Source organism: Eulemur rufifrons, chromosome 7, assembly GCF_041146395.1.
Source record: "Eulemur rufifrons isolate Redbay chromosome 7, OSU_ERuf_1, whole genome shotgun sequence".
Classification (NCBI taxonomy): domain Eukaryota; kingdom Metazoa; phylum Chordata; class Mammalia; order Primates; family Lemuridae; genus Eulemur; species Eulemur rufifrons.
The window spans coordinates 279,331,855-279,355,437 of NC_090989.1; the positions used below are offsets into that span (position 1 = coordinate 279,331,855).

The following is a 23,583-nucleotide window of genomic DNA, read 5'->3' on the forward strand; positions in this document are numbered from 1 at the left end:
TGCACCTCCCTGCAGAATTACCAGGCTTCATGCAGGAAATCAGCAGCCTGTGATTGGAGGGCTGGTACGGGTTGGGATAATGAACTTGGTAGTGTCGGCAGAGGTGATTGGCCGGGCCCTGCTGCAGTGAGAATGCAGACTGGATGCTCCGGTCCTTGGCTTGGGTGATAAGCGAGGACAGCTGAATAACTGGGAGCTTGAAGTTGCTTCTGCCTCCGCGAGAGGTCTGCGTGGCTGTCGCTTTTTCTTTTTTTCAAAAGGAAGCCAAACATTTGATCACCATCACCTGCAGAAGTGAGTTTTTACTGAAGAAGCTCCAGCTGCTTTCTCCTTATTGCCAGCAGCCCGGCAGGGCTCCCTCAGAGTGAGCTACTTCTCAGGCCAGGCACGACAGCAGTGCTGGCCAATCTGAAAAAGCAGGAAACAGCCCCTGCATGCAGAGAGCTTCCAGCCTAGTCTTCCAGGCGGCTGTGTAGCCAGAGAGCCTTGGTATTGTGGTCACATTCCTCAAAAGTGAACAGTCACCATCGGCGGCGTTTGGAGGAAGCTGTGATGTTGCAGATGCTGTGGCATTTTCTGGCTAGCTTTTTCCCTAGGGCCGGGTGCCAAGACTCCAGAGAGGGGAACGATCATGAAGTCAGAGGCACCCCAGCCCCTGCTCGGGGAGACCAGGTATCAAGCTTTCTGGTGAAACAGGATGGAAGGGCTGAGGCCACGGAAAAGAGACCCACCATTTTGCTGGTGGTTGGACCTGCAGAGCAGTTTCCTAAGGTAATGGCAGCTTCAAGAGAACCTCCTAGTTTAGGGGCTGATCTGGGTTCGTTTTTCTGGAATAAAACTGGGGTATGGGGAGGAAAGGAGGACTTGAAATCAATTTGGTACTGAGGAGAGGTGTTAGGCAATGAGGAAGCCCACAGAATTCAGTCCAGAATCTTTCCCTGGCCACTGTAAAAGCTACATTACCCATTATAATCACCCCAGTGTGGCTATTGAGGGAAAGAAGGTTGAATTCAAAAGATTTGCGTTAGCATTTGTCAGTTTGGCCACAGAAAGGCATTTGAAAGTAAGGGACAAACTATTAAAGTGTGTCTTAGCTTAACTGAACAATGCAAGGAGGACAAAGCCAAAAGGGCAGAGCGTGCACCTGGAAAGTTGAACCCTTGCTTGGACCTGGGAGGTGCGGGTCTTGGCATCCTGAAGGTCACACTCCCCTTGCCTCGGTAGAACCGTCTTACCTTTGGGTCCAGAAGGAAGGGCGAAGGGGTGGGGCTGGGTCCCAGGAGGGGCTAGAGTCTCAAGGCATAGAGGCTGGCACCCCTCTGGGAACAACCACAGCCACCACGGGTCTGCCGCGTACAGGGCCTTTCATCCCTGCAAGCCCTTTGGTCCCTCTGAGCGTGGGTTACCCATCAGGTCTTAAGGAGACCCAAGGTAAGTGGAGTGCCCCCATTTCCTAGATGAGGAGCCTGAGACGCAGACAGGTTAAATACCTTGCCCGGGGCTCAGTGATTAATGAGAGGTAGAGCTGAGATTTAACCCCCAAATCTCCAGCCTGAGCAAGAGCGAGACCCTGTCTCTACTAAAAATAGAAAAAATTAGCCAGGCATGGTGGCGCACGCCAGTAGTCCCAGCTACTCGGGAGGCTGAGGCAGGAGGATCACTTGAGCCCAGGATTCTGAGGTTGCAGTGAGCTACAATGACACCACGGCACTGCACTCTACCTGGGGTGTCAGCGCAAGACTCTGTCTCAAAAAAAGAAAACCCTGAATCTGTCTGGAACCTGTGTAGGGGTGCGGCCCTTTGACCAAATTCAAATTTTATGGAACAAATATGTTCTGGTCTCGCTCTGGGATCTGGAGGGCCACTTGTGGCCCCGACACCGCAGATTCTCCACCCTTGCCAGATTCTTCAGGATTAGAAGGAAATTGCCATTTGGCTGAAATTTCTCCTGCCTGCAGCAGGAGTGACCTTGTTCACCTCCTAAGCTTTGGTTATTTTCAATTTTTTCTCTTTACTCTTGATAAAAATCAATCAGAAGGGAAGGAGATTCTGCCCTGTGTTTGGCATACCATAGATACCCCAAAAATGTTTGTTGAGTTGAACTGCTACATTCAAGAAATAAATGTTCGTTTTGTCTTTGCTAATAGGGACTTTTGATGTATTAACAACTTTTGCAGTGCAGTCGTGTGGGCATCCAGGAGAATCCTTAGTCTGTGATAAGCCCTTTCTGGGAGCCAGGGGTCTCACGGAGTCTTTGTTATGCCTGAGATGTTCGTGTTCAATGTGTAATGAGGGGGTGTCACTTTCTGCCTTTTGCTCATTTTAGGCAAGATCAGAAATGGCGGTGGCACTAGCTTTTTGAGAAACTTTTATCTACACACCTGCTTGCCCTATGGCCTGAATTGGCTGGCTGCCTTTGAAAGTTACCTATTTTTGACTTTAATAATTAACTGCTCCATTTCCCAGTGTCCTACGCACTTCTTGCCAGCTCTGCCCCAAGGGGTTGCCTCAGGGTAGCACTTTCTGTTCTGAACAGCTTAGTCCCTGGCCTGCAGAAGCAGGAGACCCACACCTTTTACTGGATCAGCTTCCTGGTTGGGGGGAGCAGCTGGTTTGGTTGAAGCAAGCTAGAAAGCACATCTGGGCAGCACAGACTCAGCAGGTGAACCGAGAATTGGAATGGTGGGAGTGTTGGTGCAGCAGGCATCCTTTGCCTGGCTCCACGGCTTCTACTGGGAAGAGGCCTCAAGGATGTGGTGAAAACATGTTAGAGAAGTTCACTTTGGTTCCCAGGCTCCTCCGTGTCCCAGAAGCACTACTGTGTTTTGTTCTCACTTCCTCTGTTTAAATATGTCTGCTAGTGAGTCAGGTTCCTGCAAGCTTTTATTCTAGGAACTGGTCCAGTTTTTCCCTTTATCTTTGTCTTACAGTTGATCTGCAGTTGGAGAAGAAAGCCATTGCTCTGGAGTGGGAGGTGCCCTCAGCGGCATTCAAGCTTTCAAATCCTGAGGGGCGGTCTACTCAGAAGCTCGGGGAATTTTGCTCATTGTGTGTGTAATTGCCAAGTATAGGCAGGCAGGTTTCATTGGAAACCAGCTACACTGGGCTGTCATGGCAACCCGAGCATCAAATGACACTGTGGCCACCACCACCAATGAGGTTTGAGAGCCTTAAGGGTGGGTGGGGCTTGAACGCAGGATGCTGGTGAGGCTTCTTCTCATGTTAATATTTCTGGCTTGGTCTGAGTCATTGCAGAGGAGTGGGGAGAAACTTCGTGACCTAATGCTACGCTCCCAAAGGCTGCGTACCTGCCCTGCTCTTACTCATGGTATTCCGGCCCTTACAGGAAGCCCCTGCTTGTTTTTGGCAGGTAACAGACTGGTAGAACAAGGAAATCTTGTGGTGGCATTGGAGATTTGCCGTGAGAAGATGTTCAGGAGAGGACCTGCTACTTTACAGACTAAATGAAATCCGATGCCACTAAGTCCTAAGGGATCTAGTGTTGCTGTGATTGTTTCCGAATACTGGTCATAGAAGTGGACATCGGAGGAGAGGAAACAGGTAGATTTGTGTCACGAAGCTAGAATAAGTAAAGAGAGCAGAGTCGAATTGTACACAATGCGGCATATTATGCCCAGACCTTGGAGAGCCAGGAAAGCCGGAGTGAAACGTCAGGAATGAAACACGAGGCCTGCTTTCATTCTTCCTTATCGTATTTTCCACATGGGCGTTCAGAAGCTGTGGCACAAAGACAGTTTTTTGTTGTTTGTTGTCTAAGGCTCAACTTGCTTAAGTTACACCTCTCCCACACACCTGCCGCCTCCCAATATAAAGGCGTAATCCTCAGTACCAGGCTTACCGGAATTCTTGGGAACTGAATTCTAAAGTCTCCTTTTGGCAGTGTTGCTTTGGGGTACCGTTCTGAATGGACGTTGTAACAAGAGCCCGGCCCTGGGTGCGAGGGTCAGCCCTGCAGGCTTTGGAACTTGGGAAAATCAGGTCATCTCTCTAGGCCTGTTTGTTCAACTCAGAGATTAAGGGATGACCCCAGAGCCCCTCTGGACCCCATAGTCTACAATTCCAGGAGTATAGCAATGGCCCTGGGTGCTAGACACCTAGAGATTGGCTCATTTGGGACGAATTCTCAGTTTTATTGTGAAAATGGAGTTCTGGTGGTCGGGCACAGTGGCTCACACCTGTAATCCTAGCACTCTGGGAGGTCGAGGTGGGAGGATTGCTTAAGCTCAGGAATTTGAGACCAACCTGAGCAAGTTTGAGACCCTGTCTCTACTAAAAATAGAAAAATTAGCCAGGTGTGGTGGCGCCTGCCTATAGTCCCAGCTATTCGGGAAGCTGAGGCAGGAGGATCACTTGAGCCCAGGAGTTTGAGGTTGCAGTGAGTTGTGATGATGCCACAGCACTTTAGCCAGGGGTACAGAGCTAGACTGTGTCTCCAGAAGAAAAAAAAAAAAAAGAAAGAAAATGGAGTTCTGAATTACCTATGAAACTCAATGGGATAGGTGGTTTAAATAAATAAGCAAACACCAACTTAAATTTATCCAATGAAGACATTCTGTGGGACCCAATCACAGCAGCAAAATAAAAATAATTTGAACTCCTTAAAACTAACACTGGAATTGATGTTAGCATTGTAAAATAATGTCTTGACAGGCACATGCAGAACACTTAAAAGAACAGCAATACTCTGGGTCTGTGTAGAGCTTTGTTATAATCAAGGAGATTCCATTTTTTCCCCCTAAAAAACAGTTGTTCTTATTTGATAATCTTTAATAATTTCTCCTTAAAATACAGGGTATAAGTTTCATTTTGGCATTGTTTTCAAGTCTCTTCTCAGATTTGTTTCATAAATACATTATACAACTCAGTGGTACAGTTATATTTACCAAAATTATTTGAAAAATATGCTTTTATTAGGAAACAAAATCTCTAATTGAATAATTTAATCAGCCAAAATATTTGCTGTTCTGTATTAGAATGTCTACAGTCATCACTAAAATGAGATGCTTCAACAGATCTGTGTTATTTTAGTTTCAGCGGTAAAGGTGAATAATATAACAAAGGAAAGCCAGCATTTTAAGCTCTTTTCTTTATACATGTGAGCCTCATTTAAAATATATCTTGTTCGGTTGGGTGAAATGCCCTGACGACTCCATCGGCAGTTGCTCAGAAAAACAGGCCTTCATCGAGCGTGGTCATGTGTGTGCTCCTTAGGCTTCGGAGGCCAGCTGTGCCGATTCCTCATTTGGAAGCTGCTCATAAAACACCTTCTGTAATCAAAGCAAGAGGTTAGTTCCAGGCAAGGAGGTCCAAAGGTTTGAAGCAACAGCCTTCAAGGACCCCAATAGTAGAGATAAGACATGTGTTAAAATAGCTCCAAAGCAGAACATTCTGAATTGGGCAGCTTAGGAGACAGCTGAGTATCTTGGATTTAGCGGAGGCTGAGCAGGGCCTGCCTGGGTAATCCAGAGCCGCCCGGGCAGACCTGCCCCCAGCATCATCCAAGACCTGCTTTTACAGACGCATCAGGTCTTTTAGAAGAGCCAAAATGCCTTATCACTTGTTATAATAATCTCTGTTCCATAATGTTGTACATACGCTTCAACCCTTTTAACATCGTTTATGAGTTAACAAAAGGGTTTTTAGTGAATTAAGAAGTCCTACTAATCTTGCTGATCCCCAAACGATAACCACCCATTTTTATCCCTCCCGAGAGTGTGAAGATTTAGTCTATATTAGGAAGTAGCGCTGTGGAAGGATCGAATTCTCGTCTTGATGACGTGGTCTCTTCCTCCGCAGCACTGATCTGTGGGGAAGTAATGAGGCAGAGAACGCAGGCGGGCTGCACGGGATCTCCCAGTAATGATCACGTCTTTCCAGGACCTGAGATTTACTCTCATCCACACCTAAAAGGGCTATTCTGGAGCCACAGTGCCCCGCAGAAGTTTCTGTGATCATGGAAATGCTCACTGACCACGTGTGGCCATAGAGCACTTGCAATGTGGCCACATAACTGAGGAACTGAGTTTGTAATTTCATTTCCTTTTAATTAATTTAAATTTAAAAAGCTTCCATTTTGAACAGCAAAGTTCTAGGCCAGAAAGCTATGACTAGACTGAGCTCTCCAGTGGACGTGGGCATTGAAGACTGTGGGTCTTAGGTGAGGCCTTTGCAGACCCCAGATTGATGGCTCTGGGGAGTCCCTCAGCACAGAGACCTTTAGCCTCTACTGTGTCTTCTTCCCACCCCGTCACATCAGCTCCTGGTGAAGACTGCAGGGGAATGAGCTGGTTCCTAGGTGCTCACATGGCAGAGTGGCCCGGGAAAGGTTTCAAGGCACCGAATACAAGTGGGTTGTGGAGGGCTGGGGGTTCCCCAGGGCAGGAGCCAGCCAGGACCATGCCTAGAAGGCCGTGTGTGACCAGGACAGCCTGCACCCCCAGCTCCCCTGCTGGGCCCTCTGATGGCTGTGGACCTGGCTCCTCGCCTCAGCCTGTGTTCAGTGAGCACTGGTTCAGTCTCTCTCCATCCACTGAATTTTCCACTGGGAATGATTTACTAAGGGGAGAAAACTGTTGTATTGTGTGACGTGTTTGGAGACCTTGTATGACAACAGGCTGTAGGCTGTTTGTTTATTTGGGGGTTGGCAGCCAGGGGGTGAAGGTTTGTTTGAGCACAGTGTCTTGCCTGTCTCTGAAGAGTTAACTACGGGAAGGCAGCAGGGGAGGCAGCAGGTGACGTCAGTCCTGATCTTTGCACCTCTCCCCTTGAGCAACCTGACACCGCCTTCTACTCAGGGGTCTGTGCTCATTGGTGCTGGCGGGACTTGCAATGGGCGGGGTTTTTTAATTAAGTAAAAGGGTAGGGCTTAAGCAGCCAATGACAGGTGTGGCCGGCGTATCTCGTGCGAGTTAACTGGGACTAGCAGCATTCGCACAACTTGCTCTGGTGGCAGTGGCGGCTGAGCGCCCGGCAGTCCAGCAGGATGCTCTGCCTGTGCCTGTACATGCCGCTCATCGGGGAGGCCCAGGCTGAGTTCCAGTACTTCGAGTCCAAGGGGCTTCCCGCCGAGCTCAAGTCCATCTTCAAGCTCAGTGTCTTAATCCCCTCCCAGGAGTTCTCCACCTACCGCCAGTGGAAGCAGGTGTGTGTGGGTTACTGCGTCGCAGGGAAGTTAACCACGGTTTGTTGAGTGAATGGCTGAGCCGTGTTAGGGATACGCATGTGTGAACTGTCCCCTGCCGAGAGGAAAGAATGTCTGAAATGTGGGAGTTTTTCTCCCCAGCCGTCATGTGGCTACAGCCAGCAGGAGGTGCACGTTATGAGAGTGACTGGTTTTCATGTGACCTCCATGGAAGACTGGGATTCTGTCAAAGGCACTTGTGGGAGGTGGACTCTGGGAAAGGAGTCTCCTTTTGCTGGGGACGGGGGATTTCCTGAGCAGTACAGGTCTGCGCAGGGCCTGGGTGGCGATCCCGCTGCTGCTGGGGGGCAGAGGCGAGGAGCGCGTGTGAAGGGGCGGCAGAAAGCCTAGGAGTGGGCACCGCTGCTGCAGAGTGGAGCCCACACGCCCCGGGAGGGCTGGAGCTGAGCCTGGTGTGGAGGCCAGGGGAGCCTCTCCGCCTTCTAGCCTCTCATGTCCGTGTGGAGCAGGGACACAGCAGGGACTGTGACGTTCTGAAGATGGGGAAACTGAACGGCAGAGTCTGGGGATCACTTACCTTCTCAACTTCCTTGTTCATCAGATTCTGCTGTCCCCTGGTGTTCCCGATGGAGCGAGGGTCAGACAGGGTGCACTGGGGGCAGATTTTCGTGTCCAAGGAAGTTGAGAAAGGAGTCCCGGTCCCTTTGAGGTAGAAGCAAGCACTTTGAGAATATTTTGAGATAAGCTGTAGCAGGCACACCCTCGGGCTGTCTGTATCACACAGCACCTGCCCCGGTAAGGTGCAGGGACTGCCTGGTGGCAGGCGGCTGGGTACCAGAGAGCTCCATGCTTAATGTTCGCCTCCTCCCTGAATGGCACGAAGACTTACTCCCACTCTTGTCAGAATCTGGAGTTGCTACCCTGTAGGTAATTTGTATCACTCTTTGCTGAGAGCACAATGTCCACAGGAAGCTAAACATAACCTCAGATAGCAGATGAAATATATACCAGCATCTGTCCCACATTCCAGCCACGCCTCATGCATTAGTCTTTTGATCATGTCAGGTCATGGGGTGTCTGTCCTGGCCTCCCTCCTCAGCATGGCTGAGGAATCACAAAGAGCCATCAAGTGCTTCAGGGTGTCGTCTGAGAGAGACTGTGATTATGATCCTTTGAGAACTCGAGCAAGCCACCAGCCTGTCGATCTCTAAACCCCAACTGGCTCAGAAGGCTTTGGGACCCATGTTGATTTGTGGATAGTGAATGGATGTCTTGCTAAGAGAATCTGGGAACACAGGAAAACTACAGCCATTCTCCTTGAGAGATTCTCTGTTTGGGTTTTGGGCTCTAGATTCAGGGTGTTGGTATGTCGGAGTGACTCACGTTTGTCCCCCACCTTCTGGAGATTAGCCTGTAGGGTGGCAGGAGGATGTGCAGGGAGGAGGTTGGGGAGCCCAACAGGCCCAGCTTGAATCCCGCCCACCACTTCCCTAGCTGTGTGACCTTGGGTAAATACACAGCCTCTCTGAATTCATGTTTCCTTCTCTATAAATGGGGGAATGACAGTACCCATCTCCTGGGGCTATTTGAGAGGAGTCAGTGGGTTACTAGAAGTAAAGCATTTAGCACAACTGGGGCATGTGCTAAGTGCTAGTGCTCAGGGAATGTTTGCTCTTCTGTGGAGAAATTCCAGTTGCTGAGCACCCCAAACCACTTACAGCTATTGAACTAAATCCACCTCCTAAGGCAGGTACAGTGTTTGGGAACCTCATGGCCAAGGAACAGGGTCTCTCAAAGCCTTCTTGGGTCACTAAGGGACTACTAAGTCGAGCTGCCCTGGTTTTCAGTGGCTGGCTGAGAGAGCGGGGGTTGGGTCTATCATGCGGCTTCCCTGAGACCAGCGATTGGCAGTGCCATCAGCACATACCCAGGAATAGTTTCCTGTGGCCTCTGCAGCCTCCAGAGTGCTCCTTGGCAGAGTTTCTGCCAAGCAGGCATTGGTAGGGTCCAGCTCTGCCCCATATTTTCACCCTGGCCACCAAATTGTTCTTGGACCAATGCCACTTTTAGGTAGAAAAAGAGCAAGCTGCAGAGTTCCCAATGGCATCTGGGGTCCAATGCCATCCCCACATCTCAGCCAGGAGCTGAGGGATTGGGGCCTGGCACCAGGCACAGCACAGCAGGGGAGCCAAGCAGCTGACCCTGGCTGTACAAGAAGCAGGTTTCAGAACACTGGGAATGAGAACACGTTATGCCGCCCACGGCCTGTCTGGAGGTCTCCCCCTTCCCCGGGGGGGCTGTTTCTCTTCTTTTCTTGTGAGGGAGGCAAGATGGGCCCTTGCTTGGCTTCTGGCCCGCACTTAGGGCTCTAAGTGTGGCTGTGGCATCACAGTAAATCGCCATGGTGGCTTTGGGAGCAGAACAGAAGCATCTTGGGTCATTGGGGCCACCTATGTTCACAGATTGGCACAGAAGGTGCCCCCCGACCCCCACTCCAGGAACAAAGAAAGGTTGGTACATGAACTTACTTTTTTTTTTTAATAGAAAATTGTACAAGCTGGAGATAAGGACCTCGACGGGCAGCTAGACTTTGAAGAATTTGTCCATTATCTCCAAGATCATGAGAAGAAACTGAGGCTGGTGTTTAAGAGTTTGGACAAAAAGAACGATGGTAAGTGTCGCCTCCAGAGCTGCCGGCGAGCCCAGCCTTGGCCTCCCTCGTGCCCGGCTCACGCTCAGGGCCCTTGTCGTTGCAGGACGCATTGATGCTCAGGAGATCATGCAGTCGCTACGGGACCTGGGCGTCAAGATATCTGAACAGCAGGCTGAGAAAATCCTCAAGAGGTGAGTGCCCAGCGAGCCGTGTGTTGGTTTAACAAAAGCGTAACAAAAGAGAAGCTCTTAGACTAGCTCTGTGACGCCACTGTTCACCGCATTGGCCCAGTTGCTCTGAAAGTGGCCTTCTCGTGGTTTGAAAGGATGAATAAGTAACCCCTCCCGGAGGCCAGCCTCGGCCCAGGTTTGCAGGCCAGCGCACATTTGAACTATCACAAATCACCTGGAATTGTGCCCGTTCACCAGTGACCCATGAAAAGACTAGTTGGGGTGGGGGGTTCAAGTGGGTGAAAGGCCAGCAGGGAACACCTCTGCCCGTCCAGAAGCAGGAGGGGATCGCCCCGCGGCCGATCTGAGGTGGATTTCCCAGGCTAGCGACTCGCTCTCAATGCTCTGGTCAGATCCGCCCCAAACGATAGCTCCCTGCGGGGGGCTGGTTGCTGGGAAGTCACACGGACTAGCCCTAGGAGCCGCTTTCTCTCCCAGCTGAGCCTTTCCAAAACCCTACGGCCTGGGTGCTGGCTGGTCCTCGGGGACAGCAGTCCCCGATGCCCGCTCCCTGGGGTCATTCACTGTGGAGGGGCCCGTCCTCGTGCTGTGCTGTCCCCTGATGTCCTGGGTGTGTGCTTGCTTCACTAACATCTGCTCTGAGCACTTACTTGTGTTTCTCCTCTCTCCTCTGCACCCTCCTTTGTCTGTCTGTCAGAATACGAACGGGCCACTTCTGGGGCCCTGTCACCTAGTAAGTATCCGTGTTGCCCAGTAACTGCCTCCCTCCTCTGTGCCTGATCAGAACGGGGTTCCTGCGGGCCATTATACTTCTGTCTCTGTGCAGAGTGGCAGTGGAGTCACCTGGCCCTTTCTCATCAGGGGCAGAGGCACCTTCTGTGGCTTCCTCAGTGGCCACAGCGCCTGCCCTTGACTCGCTTGGAGGTGGGAAGTGCAGCGGCCAGCGGGGGCCTGCTTAAGTAACATGAGCATCCTTGCTGCTGTCTTGCAGCATGGACAAAAATGGCACGATGACCATCGACTGGAACGAGTGGAGAGACTACCACCTCCTGCATCCTGTGGAAAACATCCCCGAGATCATCCTGTACTGGAAGCATTCCACGGTGGGGACCAGGCCCACGCGCTTTCCCCACCCCCGCTCACAGGGGCCCCTTGGCCCAGCATCAGCCAGTTGTCCCCTCCCCTGCCAGTCCAAGGGAGCCATCCACGTGCGCCCCCAGTTCCCCACACGCTAACTGACCTGCCTGGGCCCCATCGCTCTCACACGAGCCTCTCTCTGCCAGGCATGCCCTCCGTCCCCACATGCCACTTGCTCTTTGTGGTCCATTTCAAATATCCCTCCTAATGCTTGTTCTCCTAAAGCCCGCCTGACCCTCCCCCATAGGGGCACTGGGGGAAGAACTACTCTATACAGGGTACATAAGTGGAGCTATCAGGTGTCCCCCACCCTTTTTGATGTCGTTTATCTGGCAAAAAGGACATCCCCACAGTCGCACACTTGCTGCCCTTCCACCCCATCCACTGTGGTTTCATGGTCAGAAATCTGGGTCCACATCAACCTCCCTGCCCCTAAGCCCCTTCAGCTTGGTCGTCCCTCTCTGCCACTCCTTGTTGAGGTCCCACTGTGTGCAGTCTTATCCCCTGGACCATCCACTCTGGGAGAGGAGGCCAGAGGTGCCCCTTGTCAGGCTCCTGCAGTGCCAGGCCTGGGCTAGTTGGGTGGAATTGCGTGGACGGCTCCAGGGGAGGAGCAGCTGGCTGGGTCTGTGGCCTGCGGCCTGCGGCCCTGGCTCTGGTCAGCCCGGATGCCGCCCCGAGAGAGGGTGTTACACAGGCAGCAGGCCCTCAGATTTGCTGAGTCCTTGCGTAATGTTCGCCAGCATGATCTGGTTACAACTCCAGGTTTCAAAGCTTTCACCCTTGACTCGGTCCTTTCAGTGCAGCTGACCTGCAGCCTCACTGCCAGGCCTTGGGAACTGTTGGTACAGGAGCCCTGGGGCAGCACTGGCAAGGGCGAGCGGTTTCATAACTGCTCCCTTCCAGCTGTGCTCGCCTCAGACTCCATGTGGCCTCTCCAGGGCCACAACAGGGAGGAGAGCTTTGCCACCTTCACAGAGTGAAGGGGAAGCGCCCCGTCAGCTTTCTACCCTGGATGCTTGTTGCTCTCACGGTCCTGTGGTCCCTGGGATGGAGCCGTGCAGGAGGGTGACCTGAGTAAGGCTTGTGTCATCTTTGCGGTCTTCCTCACAGATCTTTGATGTGGGCGAGAACCTGACGGTGCCAGACGAGTTCACAGTGGAGGAGCGGCAGACGGGGATGTGGTGGAGACACCTGGTGGCAGGAGGCGGGGCGGGGGCCGTATCCAGGACCTGCACGGCCCCCCTGGACAGACTCAAGGTGCTCATGCAGGTATGCAGGCGAGCGGGCCCCACACCGTCCGCCTTTGCCTTGGGCCTCACTGGTTGGTTGGTTTCCCCTCCCCTGGCTGGGGCCCTGCTGTGGACCCAAACTTTTCTAACCCAGTAAATTAGACTGGCATCACTGCTCAGCCAAGGGTATCTTTAGATCTACCCTAGATGACCTTTTGCGCATAGCAGATCTAATTTTATCTGAGGCACTTAAGCCAGCCGTCACATTGCAGGGGCTTAACCCGGACAGATGAAGCCAGTGAGATTGAGGTGAGGCAGGAACCACTTCCTTAGGCAAATCTCGTGTAGGGCCCGCCCTGTGGTGGGGGCGGGGGGTGGGTGTGAGCAGATCCTCACCTGCCCTGATGCCGGGGGACACAGTGCCATCACCTTGCTCAGGTACCCAAATCCACGTCCACAAGGCAGAGATAAGCTGGGCTGAAGTCAGAGCAGATTGTGAAACCGACCCACATGATGACATTCTGGTGGACTTTGGTGTCTGTCTGAGCAGTGACCCGCCACCCCCTGTCCCCTTGCTTGTGTCTAGCACTTTTTGTGCCAGGAGCCCTGCTCGGAAAAGGCAGCCTCCTTTCCCCTGGGCCCTGGATTAGAGTGGACAGGTGTGAACCCCATGTGAACCGAGGCAGGGAAGCTGAGTGGTTCAGGGCAAAGAGCTCTGGGCTTGGACCCTGCCCCAGCCCTTGCCCCCGCCCCTCGGGCAAGGCTTTACCTCCTGGGACCTCCCTTCATCCATGAAAATGGGGACTGGAACAATTGCCTCATCAGCGTGTGGTTTTGTTTGTTTGGTTTGGTTTGGTTTTTTGAGACAGGGTCTCACTCTGTCATCTGGGCTAGAATGCAGTGGCGTCATCATAGCTCACTGCAACCTCACACTCCTGGGCTCAATCGATCCTCCTGCCTCAGCCTCCCGAGTAGTTGGGACTACAGGCATGTGCCACCACACCTGGCTAATTTTTCTAATTGTTTTTGTGGAGATGGGGGTCTCACTCTTGCTCAGGCTGGTCTCGAACTCCTGACCTCAAGTGATCCTCCCACCTTGTCTTCCCAAAATGCTAGGATTACAGTCGTGAGGCACCGCACCTGGCCATCAGTGTGTTTTTTTTTAACAGAATTCCCAGGAATGTTGCAGAGAGTAAAAGCAGTCCCTGGGTGAAGTGGTACAATGCCTGATACAGTATCTGGGTGACAGAGCAAGACCCTGTCTTTATAAAAATATACACATAAAAAGTAAAGTAAGGGGGTGGGCGGCAGGGGATAGAGACCAGCTATGGTTTGATCACTGTTGAAGCTGAGTGTGGTTCCTGGAGGTGCATTACCTATTTTTTTCTACTTTTGAATATGTTTGAAATTTTTCTATAACAAAAAGCTCAATTTTTTTTTTTAAACAAGCCTGTGCTTCTCCATGGATCAATTTTTTTATTTCAAAGAGTGGTCCTTGTGAAGATGTTTAGCACACTTCTGGCACACAGTAGATGCCTGGTAATCTAGCTGAACCTAACTTAGCCATGTTTAAGTCTTGTCCTGCTGAGTTCATCTGCAAAACACCAAGAAGGAAGCCCCTTCCTGCCGGCCAGTGAGAAGAGGCTCTTGGCAGGAGGATGGCAGCCCACAGGCCCCACTGGGTTGTGTCTGACCGGCTTGTTCTTCCTCAGGTCCATGCCTCCCGCAGCAACAACATGTGCATCGTTGGCGGATTCACGCAGATGATTCGAGAGGGAGGGGCCAAATCACTCTGGCGGGGTAACGGCATCAACGTCCTCAAAATCGCCCCGGAGTCGGCCATCAAATTCATGGCGTATGAACAAGTGAGTACCCAGCTCTCTAGGGAGAGCTCCCAGTCTGCAGCTGCTCCCGGCTTCCCCTGGGCTGAGCTCTCTGAAACCTGAAGCCAGTCATCCTACCCAGGGGACAGCGGGCGGGGCAGGAGGCCTGGGCCTGACACTGGGCTCTGCCGCCAGTTCCACTTCGGGCCAGTTCCTTCCTTTTCTGGGCAGCGTAAAATGGGCCAGGGATGCCAGGTCTCGTCCAAAATGTACTGGCTCCACGGGGGAAGGGTGGGGCAGGGGCAGGTGCCCAGTCTCTGGATGCATCCGGTGGTTTTTCTCCTGGTTCTAGATCAAGCGTCTCGTTGGTAGTGACCAGGAGACTCTGAGGATTCACGAGAGGCTTGTGGCAGGGTCCTTGGCAGGGGCCATTGCCCAGAGCAGCATCTACCCGATGGAGGTGAGGGGCCACCTTCCTCCTGGGGGCGGCGGTGTGCATGGGGCTGGGCTGAGGAGCGGGCTGTGCTCATACTTCCTGTCACTCCCCCGCTGCAGGTACTGAAGACCCGGATGGCCCTGCGGAAGACAGGCCAGTACTCGGGCATGTTGGACTGTGCCAGGAGGATCCTGGCCAGAGAGGGGGTAGCCGCCTTCTACAAAGGCTATGTCCCCAACATGCTGGGGATCATCCCCTATGCTGGCATCGACCTCGCCGTCTACGAGGTGAGGCCCTGGGCAGATTCGGAAACCCTGTCCTGCCCACACCCGCCCACTGGCGCCCTCCCTGCTGGACCACGGGGCTGGTCAGCACAGGAAACAGCATCAGGGACTGCTGCTCCGCCCAGCTCGCCTGCTCATGGCTCTCCTCCCCCCCTGCCCCGGCAGCCCCGGCACAGCTCCCATGAGCCCGCCAGGGTCTGCACCCCAGGGGCTCAGCAGGCAGATCCCCAGAGCATGTGGCCTCAGGGCCCCCAGCAGCCTCCAGACAGACCACAGAAGTCAGGCATTCTGTGTGGGGAAGCTCCTTGTCATGTCCAGGGATCCCAGTGACAGCCGAAACAAGGGCAGGCAGTCCAGGAGCTCAGCAAGGCCCAGGCCAGGCCACCCACTCAGGTTACAGTGGCCTCGGGGATCAGTGACTGCCCCACCCCCATCTCTCTGCCTCCCCAGCTCTTCCTGGGGCTCATGCCTGCACCCCCTTCCCTGTCTAGACGCTCAAGAACGCCTGGCTGCAGCGCTACGCGGTGAACAGTGCAGACCCTGGCGTGTTTGTGCTGCTGGCCTGTGGCACCATATCCAGCACCTGTGGCCAGCTGGCCAGCTACCCGCTGGCCCTGGTTAGGACCCGGATGCAGGCACAAGGTAGGCCGATCCTGGGCCATTCCTAGGAGCCTGTCTCCGGGCGCGGTGGGGGTCGGGAGGTGCAGACAGAGCATCTGACAGGTGGCCTCTCGTGCAGCCTCCGTCGAGGGTGCTCCGCAGGTGACCATGAGCAGCCTCTTCAGACAGATCCTGCGGACTGAGGGGGCCTTCGGGCTGTACCGGGGGCTGGCCCCCAACTTCATGAAGGTCATCCCAGCCGTGAGCATCAGCTACGTGGTGTACGAGAACCTGAAGATCACCCTGGGTGTGCAGTCACGGTGACGGGAGCACAGCCACCCCGGCAGACCCACTGATCCCGGCTGCGGCCCCGGGATGTGCAGCCACCTCATTCTGTGAATGCGCCAACACTAAGCTGATTTGCGCCAAGCTGTGAAAACCCTGGGCCGAGCCCACGGGGAGGGGTGGGGAGAGCTGGCAGGCCCGTGGGCTTGTCCTGCGGACCCCGGTGGACCCTTCCGTTGGTTCCAGAGAAGACCCATGGGCATTCCTCACAGGGTCCAGGGGTCAGCAGGACCCAGGCTCACACACCTGGGGACAGGACATCTCCTGCAGCGCCTGCCAAAGAGTGAGCTTGGAGGCCAACTTAGTTTTTCCATCTTGTCCTTGCAGCCGGACGTTGGCTGCAGGCCCCCCGCTCCCCGGCCTGCCGGGTGCTGCCCTGCGCCCCCTCTGCTTCCTTCCTCTCTGCCGACGTGGTGTGGTGGGAGGGCTGCCAGCCCGCTCCCTCCCTGTCCCCCTCCCCTCAGTCCATGGTGAGAGGTGAGGCCAGTCTGACACCCACCCTACAGGGTTGACACTGACTCAGCTGGGCCGTGAAAGGAAGGGGTCTGGCTTCTGAGCCCCCCTCACCCGAGTGCTGCTGTTGGCTACCGAGCTCGCCCGCAGCTGAGCGCCGGGAGCGCGTGTGCATGCGATGGGCATTGGCTGCCTGGCACTACGGCTCGGGGCTTCACGGGAGGCCTCTGCTCCCTGCTTGGGGCCTCCTGGACTCTGTCAGGACTGTCCCCACGCTGTGGCATGAGGGCATGGAGATCATGTTTCAGAGTGAAGGGCAGAGCGTCTGCGTGCCCTGCTGAGAGAGAGAAAGGTGTTAAAGGCCTTAATTACGTATCGTTGGGAAAAGGGTTTTGTGCAAACAGACGAGCTGGACAAATCCGCAAGTTCTGTGCTTCCAGAGGGAAGAGCAGGTCGTCTGGCCGACTGCATTAAAGTCCTCTTCCGACGCCCCTGGGGACTTGTGTCCAACCTCCCCTGGGGCAAAGTGGGACCAGCCTCACATTCCACTTATGTGACATGTCACACTGCTTGGAGCCTATTTATTTTGTATTTATTTGAACAGAGTTATGTCTTAACTATTTTTATAGATTTGTTTAATAGCCTGTCATTTTCAAGTTCATTTTTTATTCATATTTATGTTCATGGTTGATTGTACCTTCCCACGCCGCCAGGTGGGGAAGGAGGGGTCTTGGGAGGGACCCTTCCCGCTGCCCACGCTCAATGTCATGTCCAAAGAAATTCCTGGAGACAGAAGGAGAGGCAGGTCCTTTGGCCTGGGCGGGGCAGTGCTTGCCCCCAGGGAGCCTCGGGAACCTGGGGTGATGGGGCGGGAGAGAGGGAGAAACCTCAACTTTGCAGGCAGAAGTCCAGTTTCCTGGACGGGGAGGATGTCTTTATTTCAGCCTCTTTGAATGACAAGGCAGTGAGGTGCCCCTCACTGTGAGTTTGTGGGGGGCTGGAGGAGGGTGGGAGCCCTCGCTCAGTCATGCTGGTCAGCGTCACAGCTGCACTTCTGGCCACCAGCATGGCCTGATGGGAACTGCGACAGGATGCACAGACCAATGCAAAACTGTTATATATAATATATATAGTTATAACTGGAATTTGTCAAAAAGCAAATTAAAGAATTGGAAGTTATTTAAAACAGCCTTCTAATAAAGTTTCAAAGCTGACGGAGCCAACATTTTTCTGATGTGGGCTTGGGTGGTTTGGGGGCATTTGTAAGTTAGAAAATAAATCCATTTTTCTTCTCTGAAGCCCGGGCAGCCCACCCTCATTCGTGGGTGTTCCTTAGATTTGGGGTGCTCTCATCAGTGCCCCAAGTCACCCTGTCAGGTGGTCCTTCCTCGGCCGTCACGGGACTCAGCCCGTCTTGGGAAAGGCCATCCCTCCCCCCATGGAAGCACCATCTTCACGGTGACACCGCCGGGCTTCTCTCCACCCCGCTGGCTGTCCCTCTGTGGCCTCAGACCCTCCTTTTTGCCCACGCTCCTAGTGACCACATCTCGCTGAAGATGGCGTTCACCATCTATGTGCACATGACCCTTGTTTTATATTTGAACTAACTCCAGATCCATCAATCCAGCTACAGACTCCACATCTCCACTTAACCAGCTAACAAGCATCTTAGGTTTTCCTCCCAGATCTCCTCCTCCCTTTTCCACCTCCCAGCAAATGGCAACCCCTTGCTTCTAGGAACTTAAGCCAGAAGCCTGGGAGTCATCCTGGACTCCACACTTCCCGCTCATTCTAGGTCCGTCCACCAGCAAGCCCTGGCAGCTCTAGCTGCAAAATATCTACGATCCGATCACCTCTCACAACCTCCGCTCCTGCCACCTGGTTGAAGACAGTCATTCCTTATCTGGACGACTGCAAAACCTCCTGCACCTGTCTCCTCCTTTCCTCCTCGCACACTAAGCCCAAATGACCCTTCGAAAACCCAAGTCTGGTTCATGTCACTCAAAACCCGCCAACGAATAGACCACAGCCTAGGAGAAAATCTTCACAGTACAGTATATAATAGCTGTTATGTATACAATCTGATAGGATCCGTATCCAGAACATATTAACTCCTGTAACTCAAGAGGACGACCGATTAACAAGACCAGGACTGGTCAATAAACATGAAAAAGGCTCAGTACTGTGAACTGCGCTGCCCACCTGCTCCCTCCCCTGCGAGTGTAAACTCCACGAGGGTGGAGGCAGCTCTTGGCTTTACTCACTGCTGTCCCTGCTGCCTGGAACGGTGCTCGGTGAGTCCTCAGCACCCGAATGTTTCTGGGCATGGTGGCAGACTGTGCCCCCGCCGAGGTCCCCGGGACCTGTGGATGAGGTTCCACAGCAAGGGGGAACCGAGGCTGCTGATCAGCTGACCCTGAAACAGGGAGAGTGTCCTGGGCCACCCAGGTGGGCCCAGTGTGGTCACAGGGATCTCAGTGTGGAAGAGGGAGCAGGGGAGCCAGAAAGATGGCCGGGGCCACAAGCCACGGAGGAGCGTGGCAGCCTCTGAAATAGAATCCCCCAGGGCCTCCAAAAGGACAGCCCTGCTGACACCTCGATTTTAGCCCCATGAGATCCATTTCAGACATCGGACCTCCAGAACTGATTACAAGTTTGAGTTTGTGGTAACCTGCCACAGCAGCCACGGGGAGCAAACATGTGGGTGGCTCCAGACGTCCCTCTTCGTCTCGGCTGGGGACAGCCACTTCCCACCCACTGGGCCCCTGGTGGGGATAAAATCCCCCTTGGTCAGAGTCTGCAACTAGAGTCCCGGGGAGGGGCAGGCAGGGCAGCTGCAGGAAACTTGCCAGACCGACACATGGACCATGGAAATCCCTGTTCCACATGTCCGGGCTGTGTGACCTTGGGCAAGTCACGCCACCTCTCTGAGCCTGTCTGCTTATCCCTTAGACGAGGAGAGCAAGGCTCGCCTACGAGGGGTGCTGGGAAGTGGAAATGAGGCAGGAAATGGGACGGCTGGTCCTTCGCTAACAGTTTCACCTCCCAGCAGCCTCCGTCCTCCGGGACCCACCACGCAGAGTGACCGCCCTTAGTCCTCGCTGGCCTCAGGCCTCAGGCCTCTGAGAGGAAATCTGATGCCAACCCGGGAGCCACCTGAACTGCGCAGTCTGCCGGGTCCTCCTTCCCGAAGCTGGGGGACTGCACGAGCAGGCCCTCGGCCCTCAGCAGCTCTAGGAGGTGCTGCTCCTGCCACATGCCCACTTTACAGATGAGCCAACTGAGGCTCTAGGAGGGGAAGGGGCTTGCCCAGGGCCTCCCTGTGAGCAGGTGACAGGGCTTGGGTGCAGGTCGGTGGCCCCTGACTGGCATGCTGCCAGCATGGGGAGAAGATGGGGTTGGCTCTGCCGGGAGGCAGGGAGCCACTGCCCACACTGGCCCACTGGCAGGACCTTCACCGAGTAAGACATGCTCAAGGGACAGGTATCCCTCGCCTGGCCACAGGAGGGTGGCACCTGGTCCCTGGCTGCCTCCCTGGGGCCAGGAGGCCATAGAGAACCTGGGAGATGTAGGGCAGGCCTGCGCCTGAATCCTGGTTCCCGGTGGTGATCCTGGGCAGGTCTTCTCCTCTCTGAGCCTCAGTTTCCTCACCAGCAAGAGGGACACCATACCTTCCCTACAGCCCGGGGGGAGGGACTTGTCCACGTTCATGCAAAGGGTAAATGTTAAACCGAGATTCAAACCTCTTTGTTGACTCTGAGGCCCATTCTCAACCCGGGCTCAAGGCTGAGCTGCCCGCAGTCCAGATCTCGCCGGTCCAGCGGCTGGAATGTAGGGGAAAGGCAGGAAGAGGAGGGGCCGTGCCGGGCCCAGCTGCCCAGGCCTGGACCTTGGTATCTGCCCTCAAGGGCCGAGAGGCAGCAGGAGCAGCCTGCGTGGTTGGGCTTGCTGGGAGGGGCTGGGGAGGGACATGGTGGGGCAGAGGAACCAGGAATAGCGCCCCCATCCTGCAGATGAGTAAACTGAGGCCAGAGAGGGCCTGAGGCCTGCCCTAGTCCCCAGGAGCAAGATAACCTAGGCCTTCCGCTCTGGGCTTCCCAGAACAAGGGGGCTGGCTGGGAGCAGCCACAGGGAGACAGGCTCTCTGGGTCATCTGCTACCGCCCGTCAGTACAGCCCCTGTGGCCCAGGAAAGCCACTGTCTCCACAGCAGTTGAGGCTGACGAGAGGAAGCAACCCACCCGCGCCAGCCAGTGTGGGCGCCCCTGGCTGAACCCAAGAGCCCAACCCCCAGCCCCTCATCTTACAGAGGAGGAAACTGACAGACTGGAAACCTGGGGACTTGCCCAGGTCACCAAGCCCCCTGCAGCCACTTCTCTTTCCTGACTACATTTGGCTTAAGACATTTGTACCACTGTCCCGGGGCAGCTGCTGCCGGTAACCACAAGCCTGGTGACTTAACGCAATACAAATGTCGTCTCTTACAGTCCTGGAGGCCGAAGTCCAGTCGGTTTCACTGGGCTGAAATCAAGGAGACAGCAGGGCGGTTCTTGCAGGAGGCTCTCGGAAGAGTCCGGTTTCTCGCCGCCTCTGGCCTCAGGAGGAGGGACCACGAGCCGAACAGCTCGTTTAGTATTTATGCATTTATGCATGTGGTCAATTAGGATCAGCTGAAATTAACTCACGCCAGGGTCTCCCTCTGCCTGCCTCTTAGGACGCTGTGATCACGGGGCCCACCTGGATAACCTCCCCAGCTCAAAATCATTAACTTCATCCATCTATTAATACAAATTCCCTTTGCCCCATAAAGTAAGTTTCATAGGTTCTAGGGGTTAGGACCTGGATATATTTGGGGCCGCTTGTCAGCTCACGACAGCGCTGTTCCCCATCAGACACTCCCACCGTCAAAATCCTTCCCACTCCACTGGTTAAACCAGCGAGGCTGGGCACCGTGGCTCACACCTGTGATTCCTCACTTTGGGAGGCTGAGGCAGTAGGATCGCTTGAGCCCAGGAGTTTGAGGTTGCTGTGAGCTAGGCTGACGCCACAGCACTCTAGCCCAGGCAACAGAGTAAGACTCTGTCTCAAAAAATAAAAATAAAATAAAAAAGAGAAACTTACCTAGACAGAGAGGAGCAAAATAGCACTGTGATTAAGATCACAGACGCTGAAGCCAGGAGGTCTGGCTTCAAATTCGGCCTCTGCCACTTACTAGCTGTGCCACATTGGGCAAGTCGCTTAACCTTTCTGGTGCCTCAGTTTCCTCATCTGTAAAACAGGAATATTTGTGCCTACCTCCTAGGGACGTTGTAAGGATTACATGAGGTAACATGTGTAAAGTGCTTGAAACAGTGCCTGCCGCAAAATAGACCCCATTTAACTGTTAAATATATACAAAAATATATATACTAGGTATATTATACATTAAGTAAATACATGTCTATATGTGTGTACTATATAGACTACATATATAAATAAATATTAATACATAAAAAGTAAACTATACTCCAAAAATATTAAAAGTGGTCAGGGACTGAGTTATTTGTGTCATCTTTTTGTTTATCTGCAGTTTCTATTTATGTACAATAAACATTCATTACGTGCATAATCAAAATGAAATTTTTCAAATTTAACAAAAAAAGCAAGCCCGAATCCTCCCCACGAGCCCTCCCTGCCTCCCAGCGGGGCAGGATCCTGCTGTTCTCAGGACTCTTCCCGTCCCCACTTCCTGGAGCTCTTGACCCTGAGCCCTGGGGGCCCCTGGGGAACGCAGCAGGGAGCGTTCTGGGAGCAGACAGCGGACCCCATCGGCTGCACAAAACTGCCCTCCAGTGTTGGCTCTGTGTAGCATCGTCCCAAACACCTTCCCTTCCCTGACCTCGGCAACCCCATGGAGGCCATTTCACAGGAGGGATGGGGCCTGCCCAGGGTCACAGCAGGCAGCAGCAGGGTCCCAAACTCAAGCCTTCTGCCACCACCAAGACCACAGGGCACATGCTGCGACCTGAGCGTGACAATAATGGGACAGGGGTTTCTGGCTTGGGGTCCTTTCCCCTGACACGCATGTTTTTTCCTGCCCGCTCATCTTCAGACCCTTACGCTCTAAACCCGTTTCACAAGTGGGCGGTATCCTGTCAGTCCCTGGGTGATAAAAGCTGCCCAAAGAGTCTATCCTGGAATGGCCACAAGGTGGCAGCACCAGGCCTTGCTTCCATCTCTTACAGGCTTCGCAGACTCTGGCGCCCTCTGGTGGTTGTGGGAAACACGCCAAGGGGCCTGCTGAGAAACATTTGGGGAAACTGAGGCAGCGTTGTCGCCTCTTGGAGGAGGGATACCTGGGAGAAGCAGCTGGGTCCAGGTGGTGCCCCAAGGTGGCCTCAGGCTGACTGACCATTCTCCAAACCCAGTTACAGGGAAGAGGTCTGGCTGGCACAGCCCTTGGACTTTTCATCAAGGTGGAGGGTGCAGACTCCTCCCTACCAGCGCTGCAGCCCCAGGGAAGGGGCCCCTGTCATGACAGGCCCCTGTCACCAGCGTGGCTCAGCCACCAACCTTATCTCCTTCTGCAAAGGCGAAAGGCGAGACAGAAGGAAACGTTATCTCCGAGTCTGCGAAGATGGGGAAAGGGGAGATGTGTGGTGCTGGGGCCTGGCCCGCGCCGGGGCCTCCTGGGTGAGACCTGAGCCTCCGGGGAGGCTGCGGGGAGGAGCAGAAAGGGCAGGGAGCACAGGGCGGGCTGCAGGGGGGGCCCTCCCCGGCTACCGTGTTGTGGACGGAAGGTGGACACCATGTCACAAGCTGGGCACCTTATATGCTGCATTTGGGGAATCTGGGACTGAGACAGAGAGAGGTGACAGCCTCCTTGTGCAGCTGGGAAGGTGGCAAGTAACCCTGGGCAGGGTCTGAGGAGGCAGGAAAAGTGAGAGGCGGGGAGCCAGGATGGAGGGTGGCGGGTGGAGGGGTACAGGGATGGTGGGGTATGGGGACGGCAGGGGTACGGGGGTGGCGGGGTACAGGGCGGTGGGGTATGGGGGTGGTGGGGTATGGGGGCGGAGGGGTGCGGGGGGCGGAGGGGTACGGGGACGGCGGGGTACGGGGGCAGAGGGGGACGGGGGCGGCAGGGGACGGGGGCGGCAGGGTACGGGGTGGTGGGGTATGGGGGTGGAGGGGTGCGGGGGCGGAGGGGTGCGGGGATGGAAGGATGGAGGCATTGAGGGAGGGCCCTCCCTTGGCGCCCCATGGCATTCCTGGCCTAGTTCCTGTCCTAC

At 54.3% G+C, this 23,583-nt stretch overlaps 1 protein-coding gene across 6 annotated transcripts in view; it reads left to right on the plus strand.

The window, feature by feature from the left end:
- Nucleotides 1-17,543, plus strand: part of SLC25A25 (solute carrier family 25 member 25) — a 37,950-nt gene extending 20,407 nt beyond the window's left edge. The window contains exons 1-11 of one of the 6 annotated variants that reach the window (XM_069476853.1): nt 163-771; nt 9,707-9,833; nt 9,919-10,006; nt 10,704-10,739; nt 10,998-11,109; nt 12,257-12,415; nt 14,088-14,240; nt 14,551-14,658; nt 14,754-14,921; nt 15,410-15,560; nt 15,658-17,542. In XM_069476853.1, coding sequence (XP_069332954.1) covers nt 553-771; nt 9,707-9,833; nt 9,919-10,006; nt 10,704-10,739; nt 10,998-11,109; nt 12,257-12,415; nt 14,088-14,240; nt 14,551-14,658; nt 14,754-14,921; nt 15,410-15,560; nt 15,658-15,842 — 1,506 coding nt within the window. In that variant the 5' untranslated portion in view covers nt 163-552 and the 3' untranslated portion in view covers nt 15,843-17,542. Of the gene's footprint in view, nt 1-162; nt 772-6,924; nt 7,163-9,706; nt 9,834-9,918; nt 10,007-10,703; nt 10,740-10,997; nt 11,110-12,256; nt 12,416-14,087; nt 14,241-14,550; nt 14,659-14,753; nt 14,922-15,409; nt 15,561-15,657 lie in introns of those variants that run through there. The other 5 variants (XM_069476856.1, XM_069476851.1, XM_069476855.1 and 2 more) reach the window with 5 other exon arrangements.
- The last annotated feature ends 6,040 nt before the right edge of the window (nt 17,544-23,583 follow it).